This window comes from Homarus americanus, unplaced genomic scaffold (genome assembly GCF_018991925.1).
Source record: "Homarus americanus isolate GMGI-L3 unplaced genomic scaffold, GMGI_Hamer_2.0 scaffold50564, whole genome shotgun sequence".
Classification (NCBI taxonomy): domain Eukaryota; kingdom Metazoa; phylum Arthropoda; class Malacostraca; order Decapoda; family Nephropidae; genus Homarus; species Homarus americanus.
The window spans coordinates 1,660,709-1,688,041 of NW_024715014.1; the positions used below are offsets into that span (position 1 = coordinate 1,660,709).

Sequence of the window (27,333 nt, forward strand, 5' to 3'; positions counted from 1 at the left end):
TTCTTAACTGTGTTCTTCCCTCACCACCATGACTGTTCTTAACTGTGTTCTTCCCTCACTCCACGACTGTTCTTAACTGTGATCGTCCCTCACTCCATGACTGTTCGTAACTGTGTTCTTCCCTCACTCCATAACTGTTCTTAACTGTGTTCTTCCCTCACCACCATGACTGTTCTTAACTGTGTTCTTCCCTCACTCCACGACTGTTCTTAACTGTGTTCTTCCCTCACTCCATGACTGTTCTTAAATGTGTTCTTCCCTCACCATCATGACTGTTCTTAAATGTATTCTTCCCTCACTCCATGACTGTTCTTAACTGTGTTCATCCCTCACCCTCATATGGTAAGCCTAAATACAGTACAGTATATCCAAAAATGTTCAATGATAATAATTAGTGGTGTTTAGGTTCTTAACACCTTGGACAGATACGCCACTTTTAATATCTGAGGATTTTATTCAACGGAGTGTGGACCCCTTACACAAGAGGTTAATTGTAATTTTCTTAAATAATCTTGAAGTAATGTTCGTCTTCAGTAAGTGGATGAGGATAAAACAAAAGAGTTATATATGTACAATGATTTATTATAACTTCTGTACAAACAGGTTTCAATAAACAAGTCCAATTTGTGTGATGATCCACATCCTGTTCAACTCCCAACAGACATGAAAATTTTAAATGGATAATGGGAGAAATAATTGATAAAGAGAAACATATTCACCTAAGAAGAAGAAAAGTACGTGGTTGGGGGAAATGAAGATTGTGAGCGAGGCATTCAGTTCCGAGTCTTGTTTTACAGCGACAATAAGACATACTTTCACAATGTTCAAAAAGATGGTTCACCTTATTGAGGCTTAAATCTACGACCCAGAATCTCTAATGCCGCCACTCTATCGACCGTAAGTCATGTCACATCCAGCTAAAAGCAACCCTCCATATTCACTTCTATAATAATTTAGGTACATCACTGAACAATATCATTTTGATTGTCTGATGTTTTTAGTTTATTTCTTTTTGCTAAATGCGACCATGCGAATCACCGTTCAATGGAGAGCGTTGTGGTTGAATTACTAAGTGGGCAAAACTATCATGTGTTGAGATATGGAATGAATGTCTGACTAGGTGCTATACTAAATGCCTAAGAAGACCTACTTAAGGGTAACAAATACCATAAGTTATGGTGGGGGTGGATGTGGTGGGCCAGTGGGGGCTGAACTGACAGTCACCTCAGGTCCAGCCTTATTGACTTCTACACTTTAAAAGTCAACACTATCCCACCCATAATACTACTAATACCTCATTAACAAGTACGAATTTGAGTTTTAATTCCCTGTACAGAATGTATCCGTTCAGTACTTGCCAACAGTGTGTAACAGAACTGACCAACCTGCTAGGAAGTGGTGAAGAAGATAAGGTTTAATTAAAGGTTTAGTAGTACTATTTGAGAAGTTAGAAGATCATTGTTGCCCAATGGTCCAGTGCTGTTCAAAACTTATTTCAACACCAAAAAAGAAAAAAAAGAAAAAAGACATTTGTTCATACTTTTAAAGTGAATTAGGCAATATTTATTTAATATATAATTTACTGTATGTTTGCCTTCAAACTACAGTACCTATTGTTACCTGATATTGTACTTTACTAGTGCTCTAGAGGGATTTATATTTTGAAGATGGAATACATATTATACCAGTTACATATTTTTAACATTAACAAGTAAACTGACGTGTGTACATTACATACATTGTAGTACTGTACTCGGTTACCTGGTATATTTTTAAGGTTGGTTCAACATTGAAACCAAGCTGAATTCTTTCTGGACAGTATCTTGATAAAATATATTAATAACAAACAATATTATTTTATCAATAAGTACATACTGAATTACCTCCTTTAATTTCAATATACAATACAGTATAAGTAATGGATGACTGTACCGTAGTGTAGAGTAGAACGAGTTTACAAAATCCCTTCATGCTTGTGTTATGCTGTATACTGTAGTTCCTCGAGTTCGTTACACACTCAAGGCCTGGGTTTGTACTGTACTCCTCTATGACCTACACACACTGTTTCTTTCTTTGACATGTTCACTGTATGTATTTGAAAGTGTAAGTAACAGATATCATGATGTAGAATTCTGTACCTCCATGGGCTGAAGTGTTTGTTATGAATGTTACTTCCACAAGGGACTCTTTTAACACTTTAACTCAAATGTTAAGGGACTTGTCCAGCTACCTGTGTGTGTGTGTGTGTGTGTGTGTGTGTGTGTGTGTGTGTGTGTGTGTGTGTGTGTCCATCCATCCAATGTTCATAAAATGAATGGTAGAAAATTAAAGCACAAGCCCTTATCTTTTCTTTAAGTTTGCCAAATATTGTTTGGAATAGATTACGTCGCCCGAATTAATAGGAAATTATAAAAAAAGGTATTACTTAAGAACACTATTTGACTGTTCATCACTGTGCATTTCCCTCACCCCCATGACTATTCTTGAGTGTTCTTTCCTCAACCTGAACCACATAACTGTTCTTGAGTGTTTTCCCTCACACTCATGACTGTTCTTGAGTGTATTCTTCCCTCACCCTGACCCACATGGCTCTTGAGTGTGTTCTTCCCTCACCCTGACCCACATGACTCTTGAGTGTGTTCTTCCCTCACCCTGACCCACATAACTGTTCTTGAGTGTATTCTTCCCTGACCCTCATGACTGGCCTTCAGTGCACACCTCCCTCAGCCCCACGGATGCACCACCCACACACACCCTCACATTGTTGTTGTGAGTACAAAACAACAGTATTACCATTATGTAAATATTAGCTACGTCAGTGAAACATTTCTGAACAAAACTACAAACTTTGAGCCTTTAGTTTACCTGTAGCACAACTTGCTGATAATCTCCATCTCAACAATATCTATAATATTTATATCCTAAACATCACTTCTGTCAACTTGAGAATGACAAAAAATTTAAAATGTGTATTACAGTATCTTAAATGTTTGTTAATATCCGGGATGTAATTTACATTATTGGGTATAAGAACAAATAGCACACCAAGCATCTTTAATACAAAACATGAAAGACATTAGATTTAATACGTATGAATAAACGATTGTTACTTGTGAGTATTTTAAGTTGCACGAAACACATAATACAAAAAGCACACACAAACCAATATGGAAATGTTCTGCTAATTATTACATCCTTATACCAAGTTTGTTTTGTGTATTATGACCGTAATTACTACAAAATAAAGTAATGGAATAATGTAGTAACCTTATTTTGCTACTAATAGTGTATGTGGGCTGTATTCTTGAACCAGTATAATGGGGTTTGTATTGTCATTTATTTTGATTATATGTTCATGTACCGAGTAGTGAGGAAACAATAAAGATTAAGTAATGTGATAGTTGCTCTTCCAACATTATAGTGATGTAACAGAGTACAGTATATTTCAGGGTGAAAAGTTCAACAGTGCAGCCCACACATTTTTCTGATTACACAACTTGAGGGAATTTGAGGTTCTGCTTTTTGTCCGGGACTCGAGATCCAGCGATACTAAGTTTACATTGTGATCTTCAGCTTATGTTATGACAGATAACGAGAAACTATTCATTAAAAGTACCGCAACTGAAATCTCTCATCTCGTAGTTAGTCCGTCGGTGAAGTTTTGAACTTATATATATACTACTACAGTATATATATATATATATATATATATATATATATATATATATATATATATATATATATATATATATATATATATATATATATATATATATATATATATATATATATATATATATATATATATATATATATATATATATATAAAACTATTCTGTACACAGGTTAATTATGATGACCTCTCCAGTATGTTGGACAAGTGACGGCCACACAGTGTAGAGATCATCACCCAACACTGCTTACACCTCATTACAACCAAGATTTGCACAAGAGAGAAAACAAGGAAAAAAATATAAGTGAATTTTGAATAATTAATCAGAATTACTGTAGTGTATGAAAAACAGATAATTTTTGTGAAGAAAGCTGATCATACTACCGTATATAAAGAAAATGTTTAGTGATTGACTATAAAGCAGATTTTATAGTTAATAACATATTGATCTAACTGAGGGCAAATGAAGGTACTGTATTTATAAAAGACAATTGGTCATTGCTGTAGCTTGTTAAAGGTAGGCTAGAATGGGTAGCTGTGCTGTTATTGTTGTATACTGTCACCTTCATCATCTGTGAATCATTTGTACCAGAGATTCAATAAGAATTATTGCATCACCTAAAGATTATCCCCCTCCAGCTTATTTCACCTGATGATTCAACACTAATGCTACCTGGGGGGTACGATCAGGTTAGGTTTATGTTAGCTTTGGCTGAGTTAGGTTAAGGGGGCTAATTTTGAGGTGATAAATTATTTGTGACAGTAATACATCGATCATTTATTAAGACGCAGTTGTTGTGTGGGCCCAACTCTTGCTGTCAACTGTTTGTCTGATAAACTTTTAAGTTCACAGTTACCTAATTTTCAGTGTTTATTGGTAAACAAACATTTAGATATTTTATGAAATAATTCTTTGTGTTAAACTGACATTTTACCAGAAGATAGAATTAATATTCAGAAAGAACAATACAAAATAATAATACAATCAAGAGATTAATATACGATATGGACATATTTCAACCAGAGCAATTATTTTTATAAAGTTGAAGTAAATAATAAAAGAAAATATGACTCAACGGTGTGGTTACAGTGCGTCCTGTGACATAGACTTAAAAAGCAAACATTTTGAAATAGAACTACACTACAATACCTTGGTTTAGCTCTCGGTATGTAGACTCTTAGCTTCTCTCATATTTCGGTCCACAAACTCTAAAATTTCACTCTAGCAACAATTTTTAACAGTGATACTTTGTGAGCAGTATTTTGCCCTTGTCGTCCACTCATTCCCTGCATCACAGAAAGGTGTATACAGCACTTGTGAAAATATACAGTCAAATAAAACAAAAATATCTCTATACAGGTAGTTAACACAGAGAACACACCTTGCTGTTCTCTTGGTGATTTACAGGAGTTATTTATCAAGGAACAGAATAATATATACAGTACAGTAGAAAATATGGGATCACCTGAGGATTAGCTTCCCTTGCTTAGTTCACCTGAGTGTTAAACATCCTAATGCTACCTGTAGGGTTAGATTAGTGTTAGTTTGATTTAGGTTGCATTAGGTTGGTTTGGGCTATGTTAGGTTAAGTTAGGTTATATTAAGTTAGGCTGGGTCAGGTTAAGTTAGGTGGAAATATGTTAAGTTGGGCGAGGTTAAATTAGGTGGGATTATGTTAGGTTAGATTGAGTTAGCTTAGGATTGGGGTGGTTAATCTTTAGGTAAAATAGGCTGGGGGCTAATATTCAAGTGATCCAAAATATAAATATTACAGCCCAAGAGATTTTGAACCTTAAGAAGGTGTTGTGAGAGCTGTCAACTAAACCAGACTGTAATAACTTAACATAAAATAATATAACATTAGTCACTATACCTTCCTTCCAGCATTTCACTATTACTGTACAGTATACAGTAATGGTTTTTATATACTCGTATATTGTTTTTTATATCTTGCCAGTAATATAATTTTCACCAAGAAATTATTTTTATATGAATAAAATTTAAATATATATATCAGGTTGGAAGCTAGAGAGGAATGGTTTAGTTCCAAGACATGAACTGTGTAATGGTAGCAAGCGTGTGTGGTCTTCGTCACGTGGAGACTTACAGTATGGTAGACTTCTTCTCTATAATTATTACAGTACAGTACAGTATATAATTCTCTTGTCCAATATTTTTTTTGTACCCATAGAATATATTCATAATCTTATTTTATGTCAAAATATACAAACTTTAATTTAAAACATATTGTATGTGTCTTATATAAATATATTTAGTAAATTCTAACAGACAAGTACAGTAGTAATAACCCTCAGGCTGGCATGAATATAAATGTTAATTGTATAGTCTGAAATATTGTCACTATATTAAGTATATAAAGATTATTTAGTAACTTATATATAATACTGTAATTATAATAATAATAAAAGGTAAACCTTCAAGGAATGACAATTGAAACATGTGTTCACCCAACAACACCACACAGCTTGTGTTGGTCTCAATCATTGGAAGACGATGGGTCATCAGCATAACATTGTTCACTAGCCGGTCAGAGTAACACAAACATTAGGTGCCTCTTACACTATCTTTACTGCATGAGTTCCCACAAAGTACAGTAGGAATGTATGAATATTTCAACTGTGATTCATGGCATTGTGTATGACACATCACAATACTGACAGGTATTGTGTATATCATGTATGACACATCACAGTACTGACAGGTGTTGTGTATATCATGTATGACACATCACAATACTGACAGGTGTTGTGTATATCATATATGACACATCACAATACTGACAGGTATTGTGTATATCATGTATGACACATCACAGTACTGACAGGTGTTGTGTATATCATATATGACACATCACAATACTGACAGGTGTTGTGTATATCATATATGACACATCACAATACTGACAGGTATTTTGCTGGACACAATAAATGTTCAGTTATTTTTTAGTACAAATTGACTATATTCCTGGAGGTGCCTTGATCATTCTAACCTGCCTTTAACTTACATAAACTAAAGCAAATGAGCAAGACATTGTTTAACATAACTTATTGTGGTATGAGACCTTACTGTGGTGTACCTCCGCCAGTGTCATACGAGAGAGGTGCTCATTGTTCATGGAGTCAGCCCTCATTAATTCAGTATTGGTTGGTGTACATGTCACACTGTACAGTGTGTATTTAACAATTTATCTCTAAACTTAAAGTGTACATTAATGCTCGACCTTTTATTTGTATCTACAGTTTTTGTCTAGCTGGAAATAATGTTTATAGCAGCAGTTATTACTGTTACTTGTCTCCTGAAGTGAATTAATGAGGCTTAACAAGAATGATTCACATAATGAAAGAAGCTCTTCTTTGTATGACAAGGATGTGACATGATTTAAACTGTGTAGATTCCTTTGTCATGATGAGACCATTACACTACATCACCTTATTCTTTCTCTGATAAGGTGTTCCATTATCTTGTGTACTCTTATGGAACAACGACTCCATCATCCTCGCCCCATGTTGAGCAGTGGAGTCCTGCAGTCAACACCTTTTACCTCTGATGAGCCTAATTGTGTGACTAATGAGGGTGAGTGATGGGCAGTAGGACAGAAGATCTTTGATACAGACTAGACTGGTTGTCATTTAAAGTAGTGATCTCCAATGGGCATTGCTAGTTCAAGCACAGACATGAGTCACATTTAACACATGAGTAGGGGGTCCTTTATGTCTCTTGGTTAGTTTAAGCTGTTACCCTCAATCTTCATTCACTCCTTTACCTTCTTAGAAGGCAATTTTTCATAGAAGTTAACATTTCTTTCACTTTTTTTCAAATCAGCCTTCACTTTACCTTCTCAGAAGGCAATGGCCGATATTACATGACTTTTCACTTGATGAATAATATTTTACACACTTGAGCATCACTTGGAGTGTGAGGTGCTGGAGAGTTGTTGCTCACTCATGGTGAGATAAGTTTGCAGTACAACCTGTAGTTCCTCTTTTGATTATAATGAGGACAGAGGGTTAGTCTTAAGAGAGATCCTCCGTAGCTGAACCTCACTAGTTGGGCTACATCTACTACGTATTAATAATGTACAGTGTTATTATGAACCTCTTGTCTGTCATAGCAACTTCTGTCCTTTGCTCTATAAAGAAATATTCTTTTTGTCATTCATCAATTCTCTAGTTTTAGAAGATCTGATCAATTGATGTATTTTTTGTAGGTATTTAGATGTTGAAGTTCCTGAAAATGTGTATTGTTCAAAAGCATTATCTGTTTGGAGTATGGAGAGCAAGAATATTAAAATAAGGTGATCATGCTTTCACACACCTGCAACATTGTGAGCGGCGACACTCACACTGTTGAAAGTTACGACTTGCTCCTTCAAAGAAATTGAAGGTAATTAAGAATATGCGAGTAGTGTCAACCTTCTATCTCTGAAACACACCTGCTTTATGCACAAGCTTTTCAGGAGGATGGAAGTGTCATATACTGAGTGAAAAGTTTAAGGTCATAAAGATCCTGCTGTGAAGAACAGCCAACCGGCCACTACAGCTGGTGGGTCGTCTGCCGGCTGTTATGTTGACCACAATGGCCGGTAGACAAGCCTCAACCCTCATGCTGGCATTGAACTTTTTGCAGTGCAGCAAAGGGTAAGCGTTGACACCCTGTCTAGAAAACTATTTACAAGGTACTGGGTGAGCATCCTTGGCCACCTACATTGTGAAAAAGATTTAAATGGGCAGTGTGTGAGATACACAACTGTACGTATAAACACTTAATTCCAGTGATGATTCTGGGAGAACGTTGACAAGGTACTGACAGTGAAGGAACTGGTTAACCTCTCAGTCTTCGTAAGCGGAGATTTACTCGCAAAATTCAAACTCGTAGAGACTGATAGATTAAGTCTAGTCATCACTGGCTCGTCAACTACATTTACATTACACACATAAACGGAAACATTGGGGTCGTATCCCAACTGACATCTCAAGGTATTACACAGTTGAGATTCTTCACTCGGTTTGAGCAACAGAACTGACATCTTGATGGTGAAGAAGTGGAGTATCACTCGTGCGCTGGACGGCTAAGTCTGCATTAGCAAACTAAAATCCTATTTTTTTCAATCTCACCAGAGGTGTATTTGAGACACACAGTGAGAACATTCGTAACCTGGGCCCTATTAAACCTTTTCCATAGATGACTTTTACTCTAAAAATTAATACTGTACAATGTAAAATTATATGATTGTTGACAGTGGCATATCCCTTGTGAGGCGAGAGTCAGGGCACTAGGAGACTTGATAAGAGCTGGTTGATGAACACTTCTCGGGGTAGAGAGCAGAGAGTCTTGGCCCAGGGCACCACTCCATAGGGGGCCTTATTTCACTAGCATAGCTGTCTATAATTCACTAGAATGGCAGTCCATTTCTCACTAACACAGAGGAGCAGCTTTCACTATCATGGCAACCCATCTGTCACTACTATTGCAGCAAGTAACTTGTTCCACACAGGATCTAACATGGATGAACTTGTGGCAAAAGCTGGTTAATGTACCAGTAGAGAACCTGCCCAGCCTGCACTTAGCTGCCTAAAGTATAAATGTCTGCAGCCACAAGTTGGCTCCACAAAGGTAAATGTAGCAATTACAGAGTCGTAAGCCTACCATAAATTGCTACTTTTACTTGGAGGAAGATGCACTGGCAATCCAGAACTATAAGCTCTACATCAACAGTGAATGAGTGAGCTTGTTCTGGACAAATCTGGCCCTCCCAGTTTCCTAGTGGGGCCAGTGTCAGTGCTTGTACTCAGGATACCTCCTTTGGGGCAGGAGGGCGTGGTCTGGGTCGGCAGCCTCTTGTGGTTCTTCGTTCTGCTGCTCTGTGGGCGGGAAGTCCTGGTCGTCGTGGTAGGAAGCAGCATCGGAGGGCGGCGAATAGAGGCGGGGGTCCCGGGGCGAAGCTGCCTCAAACCTCGCAGCCTCATAGCGTGTCACAGGCAGTGCTTCTTCGCTGGCAGAGCGCAGGAGGGCACTGGGTGGTCTCGCCGAGTACTCATCACTGCAAGAGACACGCACACGTCACCTCAGGCCGCAGGCAGGTAGGTGGGTCACAGGTGAGCCCGTGGCGAAGGGCACCAGTGATGGGGATGGTGGTGGTAGTTGTGATGGTAGTGGTGGTGGTGGTGGTAGTATTGGTAGCGGGAGAAAGGACAGGGGTCGGCCCCAGGTGTCATGTGTGTGTCCAGCACAGGGCGAGGTGCCCTCCTGAAAGGCTCTCATTGGCACTGTTAAGACTGCTTACAGCCACTCTACCACTGACACTGGCTGCCCTCCCGCCTTAGTTCATTTGCTCATGGGCCAAAAGTATTGCCCAGCATGCGCGCGGACGCCTTTGGGGAGGACCACAAATTCATCACTGCAAACAACAAAACAAGGACAAAACAGTTAAGAGAACGAGCAGACAGAGTAACACAAGTCAGCTTATGACTTGACCCCCATTCTTGGTGCACATTTGAGTACTTGTTGCACAGGCAAGTAAGTTAGGTAATAAACTGACTTGTCAAGTGACGGTCAGGCAGCTAAGTCATCCAGGAATGTTTTCACCAACTTTGACTCCAATCACAGTTTTCTAAACATTGTATTGTATAGACATAAAGATGTCAACTGACTTCATATTTAAGTCAAGATTTTAATATTAATGTCCACGTTAATGAACAAGCCGGCGGGGCACATCCTGGACACTTATGTGATGGTGTCAGTAAGTCTCAGTGCACAAAGAACAAAGATAAATATTACTTTTTCCACAAAAATAGAATAAGCTCAGCTTATGTGCAAAAAAATAAAAAAGCACAGTTTATAGAAATGTATAGTGACATGCAGAGAGAAGGTGAACATAAGCATAAGCAGGGTTGGTTGTGTGTGATGTGGTGGTGGTGGTGGTGGTACCTTTGACAGTAGTGAAGATTCCAGCTAGGTTTATGATGGCCATTTCATGCTTTTCCTGCACATTTGATGTGTTGAGGTGTACTGTACACCACACCTTTCATTCATATACAGTAAATTTCTAAATTTTACTAGAAAGCTAAAGCTCTATAGCAAACAATAGGGAAGAGATCATGACACCAAATTAATACTCCAAGTTACACTGAGGAACACGTTTGAGAGGGTTATATGTGAGGAGTTAGGGCAACCAAAGAGGGTTTTTCTTATTTTACAAGTGATTGTTTCTAAAGGGTGTAGTATTACTTAACACTTGATGATGAATGTGTCTAAAGGGTGATGAATGAATGAATAATGTACATGAGTCAATAATTATGTTTTGTACACTTAAACATACTGTACTTGTTCTTTCCACAGGAAATTAAAATATAAGCAGTGATGTATATTATATTATGACTGGTGTAGTAGTTCAAAATATAAAATAAACTGTAAATATATCCTATTGAATAAATTTCATAAGTCTATAAAGGTATAATATAAGTGATAAAAGTTCAAATAAATTCTAGACTGAGGTTTTGTGTAATCAGAACATAAATTTTGTTCACAATAATGACACTTAACATAAAACTCATTAAGGACAAGTTACCAATCTTTTATCAAGTGACTGAAAAATATCAATATGACATTTAACTTTTTGATATTTATCACATTTATAGTTAACCTATTCTTAAGGATTCAAACTGTCTCTGAAAAAAATTATGTACACCTGTGTGTATATCCTCTAGTTACTGCTAATGTTGTGTTAACATTCATGAGACACTGACAAACTAACTACTGTATCATAATAAAGTGTGATTTAAAAAGAAACTACTGTTCTAACTAAGGTGTTTATATACGAGGCTTAACTCCTTTAGTACAATGATTAACTCCTTGAGAACAATAACATAACTCCAGGTACTAAAGGGGTTAAGACAACTTACTCACAGTGCTAATTCATTGTACTTAAGGGATTAATGTTACTTTACTCAAGGAGTTAACATAATACTTTATTCTATGATTGTTATAATTATCATCAAGGAACTTATCCAGGATTTTAGAAATACCTGTCTAACATCTGTCTTGTTCAACATGTGTGAGAGGTGAAGCTGTTGAGGGGTTGGGAGGGTTCATTTAGACAACTCCCTCCCACCCCCACCAGACTGACTCTGAAGTGAAGCCTTTGACTGTTTTAAACTGTAAATGGTATCGTTTAAGGGTATTTAGTAGCAAGATTATTGATCACTTTTGTGTGATTCTGACCAACAAGAGCCATGTTGTTTTTTGTGCAGGGTGTAAGGTGTTCAAAAGCTACACACTGACATAACTTCCAGTGTAGGTAAAGGAACACTCACTAGAGTTTGATACTGTATACACATTTTTCTGGCAACTGGCTGGGCACATGTTGGCAGCCATTTGGTGGATGACCAGCACTCTAGCTATACTCTCAGTAACATTATAAGATACAAACTAAAATTATATTATGATTAAATAAGGAAGGAATTTCTGAGCAGCTAGAAAATAACATCCTGGTAGATTAGTCCGCTGCCTAATTTTAAACCCTGGTGATTTAGTTGTAACTGTACACTACTGTTCCCTAAACATGATGTTCCTGTTTGCTCCCAAATTTTAATTCTACAGGCCAAGGTGTCACTGATGAATGAAGTGTGAGTTGGCACCAAGTGTAAGAGCCAGCCAGCTACCAGCAAGCTACACTGCCCTTGTTCATCAGCGTAAATACTGACGACAAATGCTCATCCCTCAAACCCAGTTCAAGCCAGTACCTTAAACTCAAAGCTCAATGGTTGCTTTAAAAGGTTACGAAGCTTCAGGTTTACTGTACTCCACCCGAATGGTCACCCTAATGGTCACATCTTCCTGCCTTTATCATATAGTTCACACACCTTAGGCAACTTCCAGCTGCTCTTGTAGTGAATCACCCAAGGAGGGATAAGTGTTGTTTTCATCCCTTGTCCTTTTATATACAGTACGTACATGATAGTTTTAGTCTTTCATCACACATTCCTCCATCCACATAGTGAGTTTTACATGATATATGAAGGGTGACATGTACCATCTTAACTGTACCGTATTCACTGTTGCCTAACATCGTATAATTAATTTATACAGTCTCAGGTCTCCTCAAGGTGTGTGGAAACCTTATGAGTTTAGTTTGGTTGTTGTTTAAAATTTACCACAAGCTTCTCGTGTTCATGTTGATGACTTTACTGAGTTTAGTACAGTTAATTATCTTTTCTTCACAACATATGTTTAAAAAGATACTCACTACTCGATTTACCCTTCAGTAAACAATCTGGACCTTTTATCTTATTTAACTGGATGAACTGGCTAAAATTGGGCCCAACCAGAGGAGCTACTGTGAGGATATGCAGAAGACCATGGGAGTTGTGTTGAAGGGAAGCTCCCACAGTAATGAGGGACAAGTCCAGGTTGATCTCTCATCACAAACTTTGTTGATTAACGTCTACTTTTGAGTACCCGGTATTGTGAAGATGTTCATTGGTTCTCCCCAACAAAGTGGCAGCCTCATTCACAGCAATACAATGGCTAGAAAAACCTCAAGTTTCTCACAGGGTTAAAAAAGCAAGAGATAAGATGACCAGAATCATCAGTAATCCTTTACATTCAGCTTTAAAGGTTGTGCGGACGATGGCTCCTCCACACCAGGGCGATGACTCACACTTGGGAGGGAACTTCTCACACAGTCACAGAGTCAACAACTTTTAGACGTTTTCCTATCAACCAGAAGACACTGCTCGTTCCTCTCATTTTTATCATGTTTAGATGGTAAAATAATGGGAGTTTGTTCATCCTCTTTTCTGAGGGAGTGTTTCTCTTCCTGGCTGGGGTGCTGTTGCCTGCATCACATCACACCTGACCTTCATAGGCTATTAATGAAGGGCTGAAGTCCCATTTAGTAACTGAGGTGCAGAGATGAGTGATCTGATTTCCTCCCTACTTTTCTTTGGTGGGATTTATAATCAGCAGGAAAATATGAGCATTTGAAGCATGGAGCCCCTTCTCCTGGGTACTGTATCAGGGTTCAAGATGACAGTGAATCAACCATTAGGGTTCATTCCAGTAAAGCTGAAGTCTCACTAGCTTTTAAAGCAACTGTTATGCTAGCAGTTGAAACTATTAATAAGACCCTGGTTCAAGGGGTGAGGACTTGCTATTTAGTAATTATACTGATGTATAGAGCAGCATGGTCTGGACACAGCTGGCTCTACCAGTGTGTTCTAAGTGGTGATATACTGTGTATACTATACAGTACTGAAGTTGAACATGTCACTTTCTAAAACTTGCCAATGCCCTTCACATGTAAACCATCAGTCACCATGTTGTGTGTTGTGTGGTGAAGAGCTTCAGTGGTTGTTTTGAAAGCTTATTATTCTAGGGTATTTATTTCTAGCTATCAAGAATAATGATCACATGAAAAGCAGCCCCGCGAGCTTATTTCTCCCCAAGAAGCATTAAGGTGTGGAATCATCAAATATGCTGTGGGGGGTTAATCTTCAGGTGATACAAAAATAATTCTACCCCATTCTGTAGTTTACAATGATGTAGTGTATTGTACTGAGTGGCTCAACCTGGAAAACTTTTTTATTATTATTTATTTAACAATTTTGGGGGGATTTTTGTTTCTGTTAATTATATTCTTTGAAAATATCTCACTAGAAAATCAACCAACGGTAATCACTTGAATGTTGGTAGTTATGCCTTGGGGATACAGTGTGGTGTATGGTGGTAGTGTTGGTAGTTATGCCTTGGGAATACAGTGTGGGGTATGGTGGTAATGTTGGTACTGTAGTTATATACCTTGGGAACACAGTGTGGTGGTGGTGGCAGTGCTGGTAATGTACAGGGCATCTCATAAATCATGCACCAAAGGAAAATTCATCTTCATCATTCTTTTTTCTGAGTACTTGTACAGTGGTATCCGCGTTAGCCGGAACAATTGGTGCAGAGCACTTCCGGGATTGAGAGATTTCCGGGTAACAAGACTTTCTCAAAGCCGGAAAAAAATCCCTCGGCCCCGGAATTTTCCGGGTAATGGAAAAGTGTTCTTGGAAGTTCCAGAAATTGCCCATTACTTCAACTCTCAAACCTGGAAAAAAATCCCTCATCCCCGGAATTTTTCAGAATTATCCTGGTATCGGGAAAAATTTCTCGGAATTTTCCGGAAAATCGTTCCCAAAACTGGAATTTTCCAGAAAATTCCGGTTTTGGGAATGATTTTCCGAGAAAATTTCAATTCGGCTATCGGAGAGTTCCGGGTTTGAAGGATTCCGGCTAACGGAAATATTACTGTAAACAGTTTGGGCGACAAGGACTAAACAAGTGGTCTCTGAGGCCTCTGTACTTCACACCTCTCAAATCCTTCCTCTGGGGTCGCCTAAAATCAGTCCTCTAACAAGATTGCCCAAGAAACATTGAAGAAGTAAAGCAGAAAATCACATCTGAATGCACAAGATTACAAAACACAAGCTAATGAGAGTTAAGGCATCATGTTCACAAAGAATCAACGAGTGTTTTAAAGTACAGTACATGGTAAGACATTTACGTAATACTTTATTGGTACACAACTTAGATTGTATTTAGGTTTTGTATTAGGGATGGTGTTTTATATTGAGTCTGTATCCTAATGATGTCTCCGTATGTATCGTTTCATACCTGTAGTGTGTATACCATGAACTCTTATAACTTGCTGTACATTAACAGAGACCAAATGTGAAAAGGACCTGGGTGTGTATGTTGACAACGAACTGAAGTTATCGGACCATTGTGAGAAGAAGTTGAATCACGCAACTAAGCTGAAGGGCCTTATAAGGAGGGAGTTCACAAACCTATAAGGTAAATCCCTTATAACATTCTTCAAGAGTGAGGTTCTTCCCCGTCTGGTCCCCAAGATATGCTAGAGACTGTCAGTTGATTGAAAACATCCAAAGAAGGGCCATCAGACTGATGCCTTCACTACAGCACCTCAGTTACCCAGAGAGATTAGAACACCTGCAATTGCCTAGCTTACACTATAGGCAGGCAAGGGGTGACTTAATAGAAGTTTAAAAACATCTCAAAGGACATTACTCAGTTGAGTGTTCATACCTGGAGCTGGCAGATGCCTGCCCCACTAGAGCACTAGAGATCACAGCTTAAGGCTGAAGAAGCCAAAAGTTCAGAAAACTGTGAGGGCACCAAGTGTGAGCTCTTTCAAGACCAGACTTGACCAACACTGGTGCAAGTTCAGATACATTCTGGAACAAGTACATGCCCAGTACTTGCCAACAATGTGTGACAGAGAGAAGACCAACCACCCAAGTAGCTAACGAGCCAATCAGTGAAGAGGATGAAGGTAGAGTAAAAAGTGTGTGTGGATGTGGGTGGCATGTGTGTGTGCATATGTGTGTATGTGTGTGTGGGTGGCATGTGTGTGGCATATGTGTGTGTGTATGTGTGTGTGTGTGTGTGTAGAAAAAAGATTTTCCAGTACTGTACTTAAGTCTATTTTTTTTCACCATAATATCACATCTGGACTTACTAAACACCACATCAGTAGCACATGCAGAACACACCCAACAGCACATGAACACTACAAGGATAACACGTGAGGGGCAGTAACTTTGTACAGTACAATACGTGTTTATAGATTAATGATGATGGGAGGGAAAGGGAAGAGCAGGAGAGGAAAGTTACTACAGTGAAACTTCTATTGATTGGATTATATTGAGAGGAAAGGCCCGCTATATCAAGGGTTCGTTAGATGTGAAACCTCCATCTAATGAACTACAGTATATAGAGATAATAGTTTGTTATATTGAGGGTCCATTAGATGTTTACCCCCCACCTAACAGATTATATGGAGGTTTCACTTTATACATGGCCAGTAAACTTTGAGCATTGTGAACCACTGCACCGTGTCATACCCTCAGCAAGTGGTGTACTGGGAGGGGTACACTCACTATGGGAGATACTGTACGTATCTCAGTAGGTGGTAGGAGATATCTCACTTGATTTCCATTATATCTCAAGTGGTATACAAAATAGCTCACTTGGTTTACATTACAATTATCTCAAATGGTTTGCAAAATATCTCAATCTGTCAAAATGGTGTTTAAAATTGTAAGACATTTTATCACACAACAAAAATATGAATACAATAAAATTAATCATGTGTTTCAGAAAAAAATGCATTAATATAAATGAGGAATAATATTGACAGTGGAAAATCTATATAAATATGGAAGTGTTAGATGCTGAGGAGAACAATGTAAGGTTAGGTTAGGTTTTAGGTTAGGTTATATAAGGAGTGGTGAGATAAAGGGAGTAGAGTTTTGAGGAGATGTAGGAGTAACTTGTGAACATTAACTAGAGAGAGTTTGGTGATCAACAGCTTCATCACTAATTATTCTGACAAATTTTGGAAAGTGAAATACTGTATACTTGAGGAGAGTGTGGCATACCTGTTGTACTGTATGGTATCCAAGGCATATCTAATACAAACTTCAAAGAATGCTGGAGTCCCCTGAATATTAGTCACCCCATCTTATTTTACCTGATGATTAATTGCCCTAATGCTATCTTAGGGGTTATGGTTTGGTTAATGTTAGTTTTGGTTAATGCTAGGTTAAGTTAGCATTAGGATGGTTAACCAACTGGTGAAATTAGCTAGGGTGCCTAATATTCTGGTGATCTGAATGTTGTTAAATTTGTTTTAATACTTGCAACATCCTCATATGTCAAATAGGTAATATATTCTTGAATTTAACATTTTATTTTCATTATCCAACTAATCAGTACATGTGAACTACTCCGTCAAAATTGAAAAAATATATTATTTTTCCTATAACAGATTGATCGGGTGACTCACCTCTCAGAGTCTGCCGTCTCACCAGCATCAGGTCTCTCAAGGTCATCCTCCTCTGTGAAGGCATGACTGTCGGCCCCGTCTGAGAATTCGTGTCCGCCACTACCTAGTCTGTCTGAGCCACGCCCGCTCGCTGACCCCGTCCCGCTCCCGCTGCTTGGAGGTTGTCTGTACCGACCGTATACGAAACCCATTCCACCATTGTCTGCTCTGCCTCTGCAAGATTAATTGTAATAGTAAGTTTCTGAAAGACTTGGTATAGGGAATGTATGTGTTAATGGGTGATCAAATACTTCTAGATTTATTTATTATGATATGATACTTTATTCTTATAAGAAAAGTGAAAGATGTTTTCCAACCAAAACTGTAAAACAACTTTAAAAATAACAAACACTGTCAAATGTTTCCTCAACAGTTGAAAGGTAAAGTTTGTGTCATTACACGTTAATAGGAGATAAGCAAGAGAAACATTGTTGGTCATTGGTGAAGGTCAAACGGGAATCCACTAAGGGATATTATGTAAATCAACAAACATGATAAACATTACATACAACTACCTGGGAGAGACAGGAGTCGTGAAACAACAAGACATTAAAACCTTGGCTAGCTGTTGGCACTGTCAAGAACATGCATGTCAAAGCCGTGAGTAGAAGAGAAGAAGCACAAATAATCCAAGGAAAGGCACCATTACTGACCTTTCTATGACGTTGTTCACATCACAGTACTGACTTTGGGGGCAAAATTTGAAACACCATTCAAGTTTAAACAACAGAAATACTTCATATACTGTACAAACATATTATTATCCTCTTGTTATGAAATGCTGTTAAAAGTAAACACAGCTATTGTTAATATATTCCTCGACTGACTGTTTATGGCAGCTTAACTCTTCCTCTCTACCGGAGTTTATGTTCACGTGACAAGTTATTGTGACACTTCCTACAGATACAGTTACTACAAGTTAGTTATTTGTATATGTCTTCTGTATATGTGTTTTGTTAAATGGGGTTTCAAAATTTGCTGTGAGCTGTATAATCCAGTAAGCATATAAGAATTGCCAGAGAACTGATATGATCAACAGCCTTGGCTTCTTGTTTCATCTACAAAAATCACTAAAATTTGCTTTCCAGCTGCTGGTATTAATAGATATACAGTACATATTTCTTTACTACTTTCTTTTAAGAGTTATATCCTTGTGAGGAATAATATCCAGTATGTTCTGTTAGTCTCGTGTGACTGACAATAAAGTGTATGTCTGGTAAATACCAAACAATAACTAGGAAACTGAACTTTGTGCTCTAAGAGTAGCATTAATCAAGGGTCTGTTGTTATTGGTTAAGTACAAAGTCCACCTATTTAGTTCCAACACGTCTATACTGTACTACATTGCATTACTGTGCAGTCAAACAGTGGGTGCATTCCAACATTACTCAACACAAGCACCAAATTTGACAAAAAAAAATAAAAATAAATTTTGAAAATCTGGGTTGTTTCAAGAACACTTCTGAGTTAAAAGTATTAAAAAAATATATAAGGAAGAATAAAGTTGTTGGAGTGAAAAAACTTGTGATGTATTACTAATAATAATTACTGTATCTCTGCTACTGTAATATAGTGTTATTTGATGTAACATTTTATAAAATTAAATTTATGAAAAATTTGAACACTATGTAAGTTTCAGCTTAGAGTAAGAAACTTTGAGTACTGTACACCAGATAAGTGAAACATTAAACTTCCCACCTTTGGTCCTTCTTCGTTTTTTTTTATTTTTATGAAGAACTTTGAGAGGAAAATATATATTATAACAGACGGCTGTTGCTGGTATATGTGGCAAAGTATATGCAAAATCAATAACACTTTACCTGCTTTTGTACAAATTACTGACTTAACCTGTACAGTTCAAAGCTTCTGGCTATGTTTATGAGTTTTTATAAAAGGTGCTAATTGCTGTTTAAAGTATACAGGTATAGTATATACTGTATCTAGTGTACAGTAATGTTATTGTGATTTACACTATTTCAGATTTTTGAGTCCTGCAGCTGTGTGTCAGCTATCTATAGACATGAGCTGATGTGTTCAGTGATGCACAAGTACTGTACAGTACATCTTAGTGGTTCCACTCACCCAGCCTCTATCTCCAGCCACTCAGACTACTGCACCACACTCCCCTGTAACTTCACTGTGACATACAGGTACAGTATCGAAATTGGTTTAAGTTGGTGTTAAAAGGTTCTCTCTGGTTTTATACAGCGTCTTAGAAAAATATATACACGCTTACACACTGCCTTAGAGAAGTTCATGGAGATCACATAAAAACTTGTATTACAACAAAATCAATGTTATCCCTTGTTGATGGGTGAGGTCTGTCACAAGTGAGGACAATGTTGTTTGTTGCAATACAGTACAGTACAAGACTTCACACAAACTCCACGAAACTTTTTAAGGCAATGTGTACATATTTTTGAGACACCCTGTACTGTATATGGTAATGAGATAGTCAGTCACTGATTTTAATACTGTAATAAAGAACTGGAGGCTGAAGTTGGTAACTAAAGGTTTAAGACCTCTGTTGTTGTAAGGACCAATGAGCGCCTTTTTGCATATGCTGTACTGTAAAGTATATACAGAATACTCTACTGGTAAATGACATTAAAACTGTGACTTACTGTTGGCACAAACTTGTAAATGATTTAAACACACAACTTGGGTTAATTAATTTCTTTCTCAGTGAAGCATTACCCTTATACTGTACAGCTGTACATCAGAAGAAACTAATGTGAAATTATATTGATTAATTAGCACCTTTTATCTCATGGCCTCTAGTACAGTATATAATACCCAGCAGCTTCATGTAATATTTAATCAAGAACTTTATATTCACAACACTCTAAACGAAGTGGTTTATAATCGAAGCCCAGTTTATTCACAATCTAAACTGAATAATTCACAATCCAAACTGAGTGATTCACACTTTAACTGAGTGATTCATGAAGACAACCGTTTACATCCTAACTACAGATTGGCTGGCTGGCAGGTTGCTGCGCCCACCTCACTGGACCACTGTACGAGAATTTGCCGTTCCTGTTGATTTAATCAAAAGTTTGACCTCAACCATTAAACAATTGGCATATAAAAATGAACTTTAAAAAAAAAATTCTTGTTAGTTTTGTGTTAATTTGAAAGTGACTCCATGCAACATGGAAAACTAGTTCATATAGTTCTATTGTTTCTTTCTTAAGTAAATGGCTGTGACAGAACTATGGGTTGTGTTCAGCAGCACACTTGTTCCAACCAGCAGGAGGGCGGCAGCAGTAAGGAAGGTGGCGTCACATGGGATTGGGAAGCGCTATGCTAGCACCACTATGGACTACGGGCAACACGCCTGTGGGTGCCTGGGGACCTTGTGGGACTCTCTGGGGACAGCATGGCCGCGGCACGTAGGATCCTCTCGTGGTCTTCTGGGGAAGCCAACTGCAACAGTTCTGCCAATTTGTCTCCAGGGGTCCCAGGGGAGCCTGACGGCCCCGCCAGAGGACCACCGAAGTCCCCGTGCCCAAACTCCTGCCCTCTGCGCCACGGCCTCACATACCTGCATGGTGGCACTTGTACACCAGGGGACCTCGGACATGGCCACGCGGGCACCACAACACCCAAAACACAGCACACAGTGCAAGGTAGCAGAGAAGGGTGACTCCAAAGAAACTCCAACATTTGTGAAGTGCATCTAAGTGTAAGGCACAATATTTTGTCTCACTATACTCTACTATGAAAACTATGAACAATGTTATAAGGTGTGTTCATAGCAAAATATTAAACTTCTAAAAACTTTCAATTATGTTGCAATTTAGACCTTACAAGCTAAAATTACTGAAACTAGAGCTCTACACGATAATGTACTGCGCAACGTGCCAGTTCCGCTGCTGCAACTAAGAAAAAAGAAGCTACTTTTTCAAAAATGCTAAAAGACGTAACAGTGACAAAATAAATGAAAAAGATGTCAGTAACTAGTGGGGGTCAAGGCTATGCATAGGACATACCTTGTTAATACTACGAAACACCTAAGTTCTGAATCTGTAGCTAAAGAAAAGCAGAAAGCAATTGTTAGTCATAAGATCAATGGTCATATCATCATGGCCATAGTCATTACATACAACTTTGTGTCATGTATGAAACATTTTGGATTCCCGTTTGTGTGTTGAATTCTCAAGAAAAACTGACAATCAAAAGTTCTTTTTCTTTACTGTCAAAGGCATTATTTGTATTCTTATATTTATACTATTATGGAATCCTCTTCACTTGACTAGAGGATTAGTTTATGTTTCTCATCATGCAGATATTTAGTGCTCATAATAAGGGCTACTTTCAGTGACAAAATTGGCAGGCTAATGGCTGTATTTAAACTAAATAATAATTGCCCAATTAAGCTTATAAAACAAATGTGTGTTCAGGAGGTGGCTATGCTTTGGAGTCATCCCTTCTCTTCTGAACCTCATGATATCCTAAAATTTTTTGTTAATACATACATAGAAATCTCCATCTAATGGGCCATGTGGAGAGGGAAGCCCATTAGATAGAGGTTCCATTAGATGTGAAACCCCCATCTAACGGACTGTATCTGTCAGATTGAGGTCCGTTACATGGAGGTTTCACCGTATACTGAATCTAAAGACAGCAGAGGCAACATAAGAAAAAATCTCGGTTGAATTTAACAAGACACCCCCAAAACATGTTCATAATATCTGGGGGGTTTTCTGAAAGGATTTGAGATGTTTAAGTTTGTCCTGTTATCCAATACAGTGAATAGAAGTACAGTACACACTTATGTTCCACTGATGGAGTAATCAGCGAAGAACTACAGTACTTTGTGTAAGTATTTGGAATATGTAAAATATTTCATGTAAAAAGTATTAAGTATAAAGAGGAAGGCAAGAATGTTTTGTCTTTATTTATATAATTTTTGTCTTAGTGTGTAAAATGCCTTACAGGTCTTACAGTTATTGCCTGAAAGCAACAAGTGTGGACAATGTTGCTGTTGTAATAGAAACATTCATGCAAGCACCACAAAATCTGTTAGGCAGTATGTATATATTTTACTGAGACACCCTGTACTTTCATTGCAGCGAGAGAGAAGGAAATTAACATGATTTAACTTATAAGATTTTCTACCACACATACAGTACTAACTACATGTACAGTATTTTGTATCATGGTTAAATTTCTAGGTATAAAAATTCCCTAAATTGCAGTTTTTGAAGGAGAGGGACTTTTGTTAAATTGAAGTGTTGCCATTCATGACATACAAGAGTAAGTGGTGGAACCCAACTACTTTTTATATAAATTATTATTCATTTAACTCTTTCCAGCTTTTCCCCACTTAATGCAGAGTAGCAAGAAGTGAGACCAAGTACTGTGCATTCATTCAGTTTCCCTTCATTCATTCATTGTTATTCATTCTTTGTGTGCAGTAAAAGATGTGTTTTACTATGATACTGTTCCTCTTCCACAACAAGGTCATTCATGTGGTTACCTGTCATGTCACACAAGCCACTACCTCCTGTCATCACTGTCATGTCACACAAGCCACTACCCCCTGTCATCGCTGTCATGTCACACAAGCCACCACCTCCTGTCATCACTGTCATGTCACACAAGTCATCATCTCCTGTCATGTCATGTCACACAAGCCATCACCTCCTGTCATTACTGTCATGTCACACAAGCCATCACCTCCTGTCATCACTGTCATGTCACACAAGTCATCATCTCCTGTCATGTCATGTCACACAAGCCATCACCTCCAGTCATTACTGTCATGTCACACAAGCCATCACCTCCAGTCATTACTGTCATGTCACACAAGCCATCACCTCCTGTCATCACTGTCATGTCACACAAGTCATCATCTCCTGTCATGTCATGTCACACAAGCCATCACCTCCTGTCATTACTGTCATGTCACACAAGCCATCACCTCCTGTCATTACTGTCATGTCACTGTCATGTCACACAAGCCATCACCTCATTACTGTCATGTCACACAAGCCATCACCTCCTGTCATTACTGTCATGTCACACAAGCCATCACCTCCAGTCATTACTGTCATGTCACACAAGCCATCACCTCCTGTCATTACTGTCATGTCACACAAGCCATCACCTCCTGTCATTACTGTCATGTCACACAAGCCATCACCTCCTGTCATTACTGTCATGTCACACAAGCCATCACCTCCTGTCATTACTGTCATGTCACACAAGCCATCACCTCCTGTCACTCCCCAAAATGAATATTATTTAGTTGTACCCAATGGAAGTAAAAAGTGGTACCAAGTCAATTTTGTCTTTCAGTTGTATTTACATGGTTTGTCGATGAGAAGAAAGATACTGTAGTCATGGGAAAGAAGTGGTAGTGCAGTACTGCATGTTGACAAAGTGCAAGAGGAACTAAAGTGAATAGAGTATGATAGGTTAAATGCTATGATGGTGTAACAAACTAATTTACTGATTGTTATAAAAGCAGGAAGCATTGTGAGAGAGAGAGATGACTCAGAGTTGTGTGAGAAGTGTATTGTGTATTTATATAAACATAAAAACTGTTGTAATTATCACCACTGTGTGTATGTTTGTTTACTGTTCATGTAATAACACAAAACATTACTATACAACCAAATTATTTACTGAAAATAAAATTAAAGTAAATAATACAAAATAGTTTTCAAGTCACAGTAATGAAGTGATAAATATTTGTTTGTTTCGTAAATTTACTTGCCACTGAAATGCCTCTGAGCGAGTGATCTCTCTACATATTGTTAATATTTTACATGACATGCATTCTGTATTGTGTTGCAGTATTGTGAGTACTTCAAGTGGACACGAGTCTACTGTCTGGCTGTACGCTAGAGTGAGACAACATTCTACCCTATATGGTATGGCTCTTAGATACAAACTGTGCAAGTGAGATTTTGTAAAGGGGTTTAGTGGTAACATTCTGATGAGAAAGCATTCCTTAATGGTGCCTGTGCCTTTGTTAGACTTTTCAGAATCTATGCTTATGCCTCCATTAGTCTTGCATTTATTTCTGCCTGTCTACAGTAATATATATATATATATATATATATATATATATATATATATATATATATATATATATATATATATATATATATATATATATATATATATATATATATATATATATATATATATATATATTTATATGTATTAGTGTTGAGAAGCACAAGCATAGCCCTATCTTATATACCCATGCATGGCACTAAGTCTTGACAATACAGCAGCCCCGACAAACAATATAAGACTCTACAATTTACTCTTAAGGTTAATGTTAAACACATCACCTCACCCATGTTGGGACACAAGAATAAGGTTAAGTGTTGTGAGCGAGCTCTGTGTATGACCAAGAAGAAGTGCGTCACACTCACTAGTTCAACATAATGGGACAAAGGTCCATAATTATCATGCACCAATCATGTATAATAGAAAATTAAATTCAGTTAATTAAATCAACATCAAAGTCGCCACAGAGGCAAAGACTGGAAACTGACACATAATATTATTAACTTCCTAAACTCTTGAACTATTTATTACAAGTACATAAGTAAAAATAATATATATATATATATATATATATATATATATATATATATATATATATATATATATATATATATATATATATATATATATATATATATATATATATATATATATATATATATATATATATATATATATATATATATATATATATATATATATATATATATATATATATATATATATATATATATATATAAATACTGTATATATGCACACACACACATACATATATAGGCCTAGTGGGGGTCAGGAGTCAGCTACACCAGAGATCATTTTTAACAACATTGCTTACGACACAAATGGTGTCTTGTGACTTACTGTACTGTAGTGTTGAATCATAATGAAGAAGGAGTGAGAGGGTACCAGGTAGTGGTGTCCATCTTACTCTACAGGATAGACAGCACTTCTCATTTATCTACTTCATTATATTTAATCAATAGCTGTATAATCTTTTATGATTTTTACAAAATAATGAATATTGGTCTGGTTTAGCTGTGCTCTGGTGATACTGCCCAGTGGGGAGGGGGATGACAGGGGGAGATGTGCCTAGACGGACCCTTGTGACTCTGTGCAGGATGACGAGTCGAGGCGGTAGTGGCGATCGGCTTCCGTCTCGCTCATCCGGATCTCCTCTGAGCCTGAAGGCGACATGTGGCGTGACGGATGATGCTCCAGCTGGCGTATCAAGTCTTCTAGGTTGCGGATCCTTATTGGGCCACACGGCGGCACCTGCTCTTCCTCTCCTCCAGAGTCGGCCAGCTTCTCGTGTGAGGCTTTCAGTCTTGTGAACTCTGCAGGGCCACCCAGAGCCGAAGCACCGGGTGGAAAGCGTGGGTAGGTGTCGTGATGAGCGGTGTGCAACTCGTCAGAGGACAGTGAGGTCGCTCCAGAGCGGTGAGATGCGGCTCGCTTCAGAGCGTCGATGATATCCTCGTGGTAGCCATTGAGACTCTTAAGTGTCCGCTCAACTTCGGAGACTTGGCACTCGGGATCGGCATTGTTATCACTCTGACTTAGGACATCGTTGTTGTCGCTCTGGGACTCCTCACCCCATTTCTCCTTCTCTGCTGGCGTGAGGAGGCCATATGACTTCTTCAGGATTCCCTTCTCGGGTATCTTGCTCAGGTTGTTAGATGGTAGCTCAATAAACGACACCGCCTCGTCCTCCCCTGGAAAGATGGAGACACGTCACCTCTATTCTCTAGCCCTTAGCCCGTATCCAACAAAATTACTGTAAGTGACGTCAACCCGCCCTTAAAGTGGCTTATACAAATAATACCCCTCTTTATTGGCTTAAATTTAATAAAGTAATACTATACTTTAAAACTTAACGAGTGCATTTAACAAATTACAGACAGAAGTTCATGACAAACTGTCTTTCCAATTAGAATAATAAAAATATTTGTTTAGCACATTAAAAATAAAGCCACAACATAATTTCCAGATCTAGTTTTCCCAGAATATTTTGTCTCTCACTGTTTTGGGGACGTGCCTCTCTTTCCAAGGGAAGGGTAGGGAAGGGTCATTCTCATTAGCAACCACACAATACATTCTCAGCCATATTCTTAGCCATCAATATATTAAGGACAAGTGTCAATTAGTAATAAAATTTCACAAATCAAGAACTTTGCTCAACAAGTAAGAAAATTTATTCCAGAAATTAAATAATCAAAAGCAGCTGATGACTAAGAAATGACGTGTAACATGAAGGCGACAATACTGTACTACATCAAGAGCAGAAACAATACAAGCGAAGCGTAGAATGGGGAGTGGTAGAGCCGAGGACAAACAATGAAGGATATACCATGGTGAATAAAGGTTGTACTGTAGACACAATACACTAGCCTGACCATTGGTGTGATACAAAACATCTAAATGGCAAAAAACATACATTGTCTAGGAAGAGGAAGAAAGTATATTTAATATGCGTGCACAACCGCATTCTGTCAATACATTATTTTCTCAAAACCATCTGATAGTTAGAGCACTGAAGAATTATGGAATCATTACCAATTTAATTTTACATTTTTTTTTTTAATATTTCAAAAGAAGAACATATTCATCCAAATTTGAGATCATACAGATAACTTCTTACTCTGTAAATTAATCAGAAAAAATATACAATGGAATGAAGTGGAAAATGAATGAGGAATCCATTATATAATATATTATCTTCAA

At 37.8% G+C, this 27,333-nt stretch overlaps 1 protein-coding gene across 21 annotated transcripts in view; it reads right to left on the reverse strand.

Annotated features, from left to right (window-relative positions):
• Window positions 1–566: 566 nt before the first annotated feature.
• The window catches only part of LOC121880142 (disintegrin and metalloproteinase domain-containing protein 11-like), a 180,416-nt gene continuing 153,649 nt past the window's right edge, over window positions 567–27,333 (reverse strand). For 12 of the 21 annotated variants that reach the window (XM_042387307.1, XM_042387230.1, XM_042387220.1 and 9 more), the window contains 4 exons: window positions 25,712–26,324; window positions 20,921–21,127; window positions 17,542–17,754; window positions 567–9,735 (listed from right to left, as the gene is read on the reverse strand). In XM_042387307.1, coding sequence (XP_042243241.1) covers window positions 9,471–9,735; window positions 17,542–17,754; window positions 20,921–21,127; window positions 25,712–26,324 — 1,298 coding nt within the window. In that variant the 3' untranslated portion in view covers window positions 567–9,470. Of the gene's footprint in view, window positions 10,093–17,541; window positions 17,755–20,920; window positions 21,128–21,575; window positions 21,616–25,711; window positions 26,325–27,333 lie in introns of those variants that run through there. The other 9 variants (XM_042387333.1, XM_042387352.1, XM_042387342.1 and 6 more) reach the window with 6 other exon arrangements.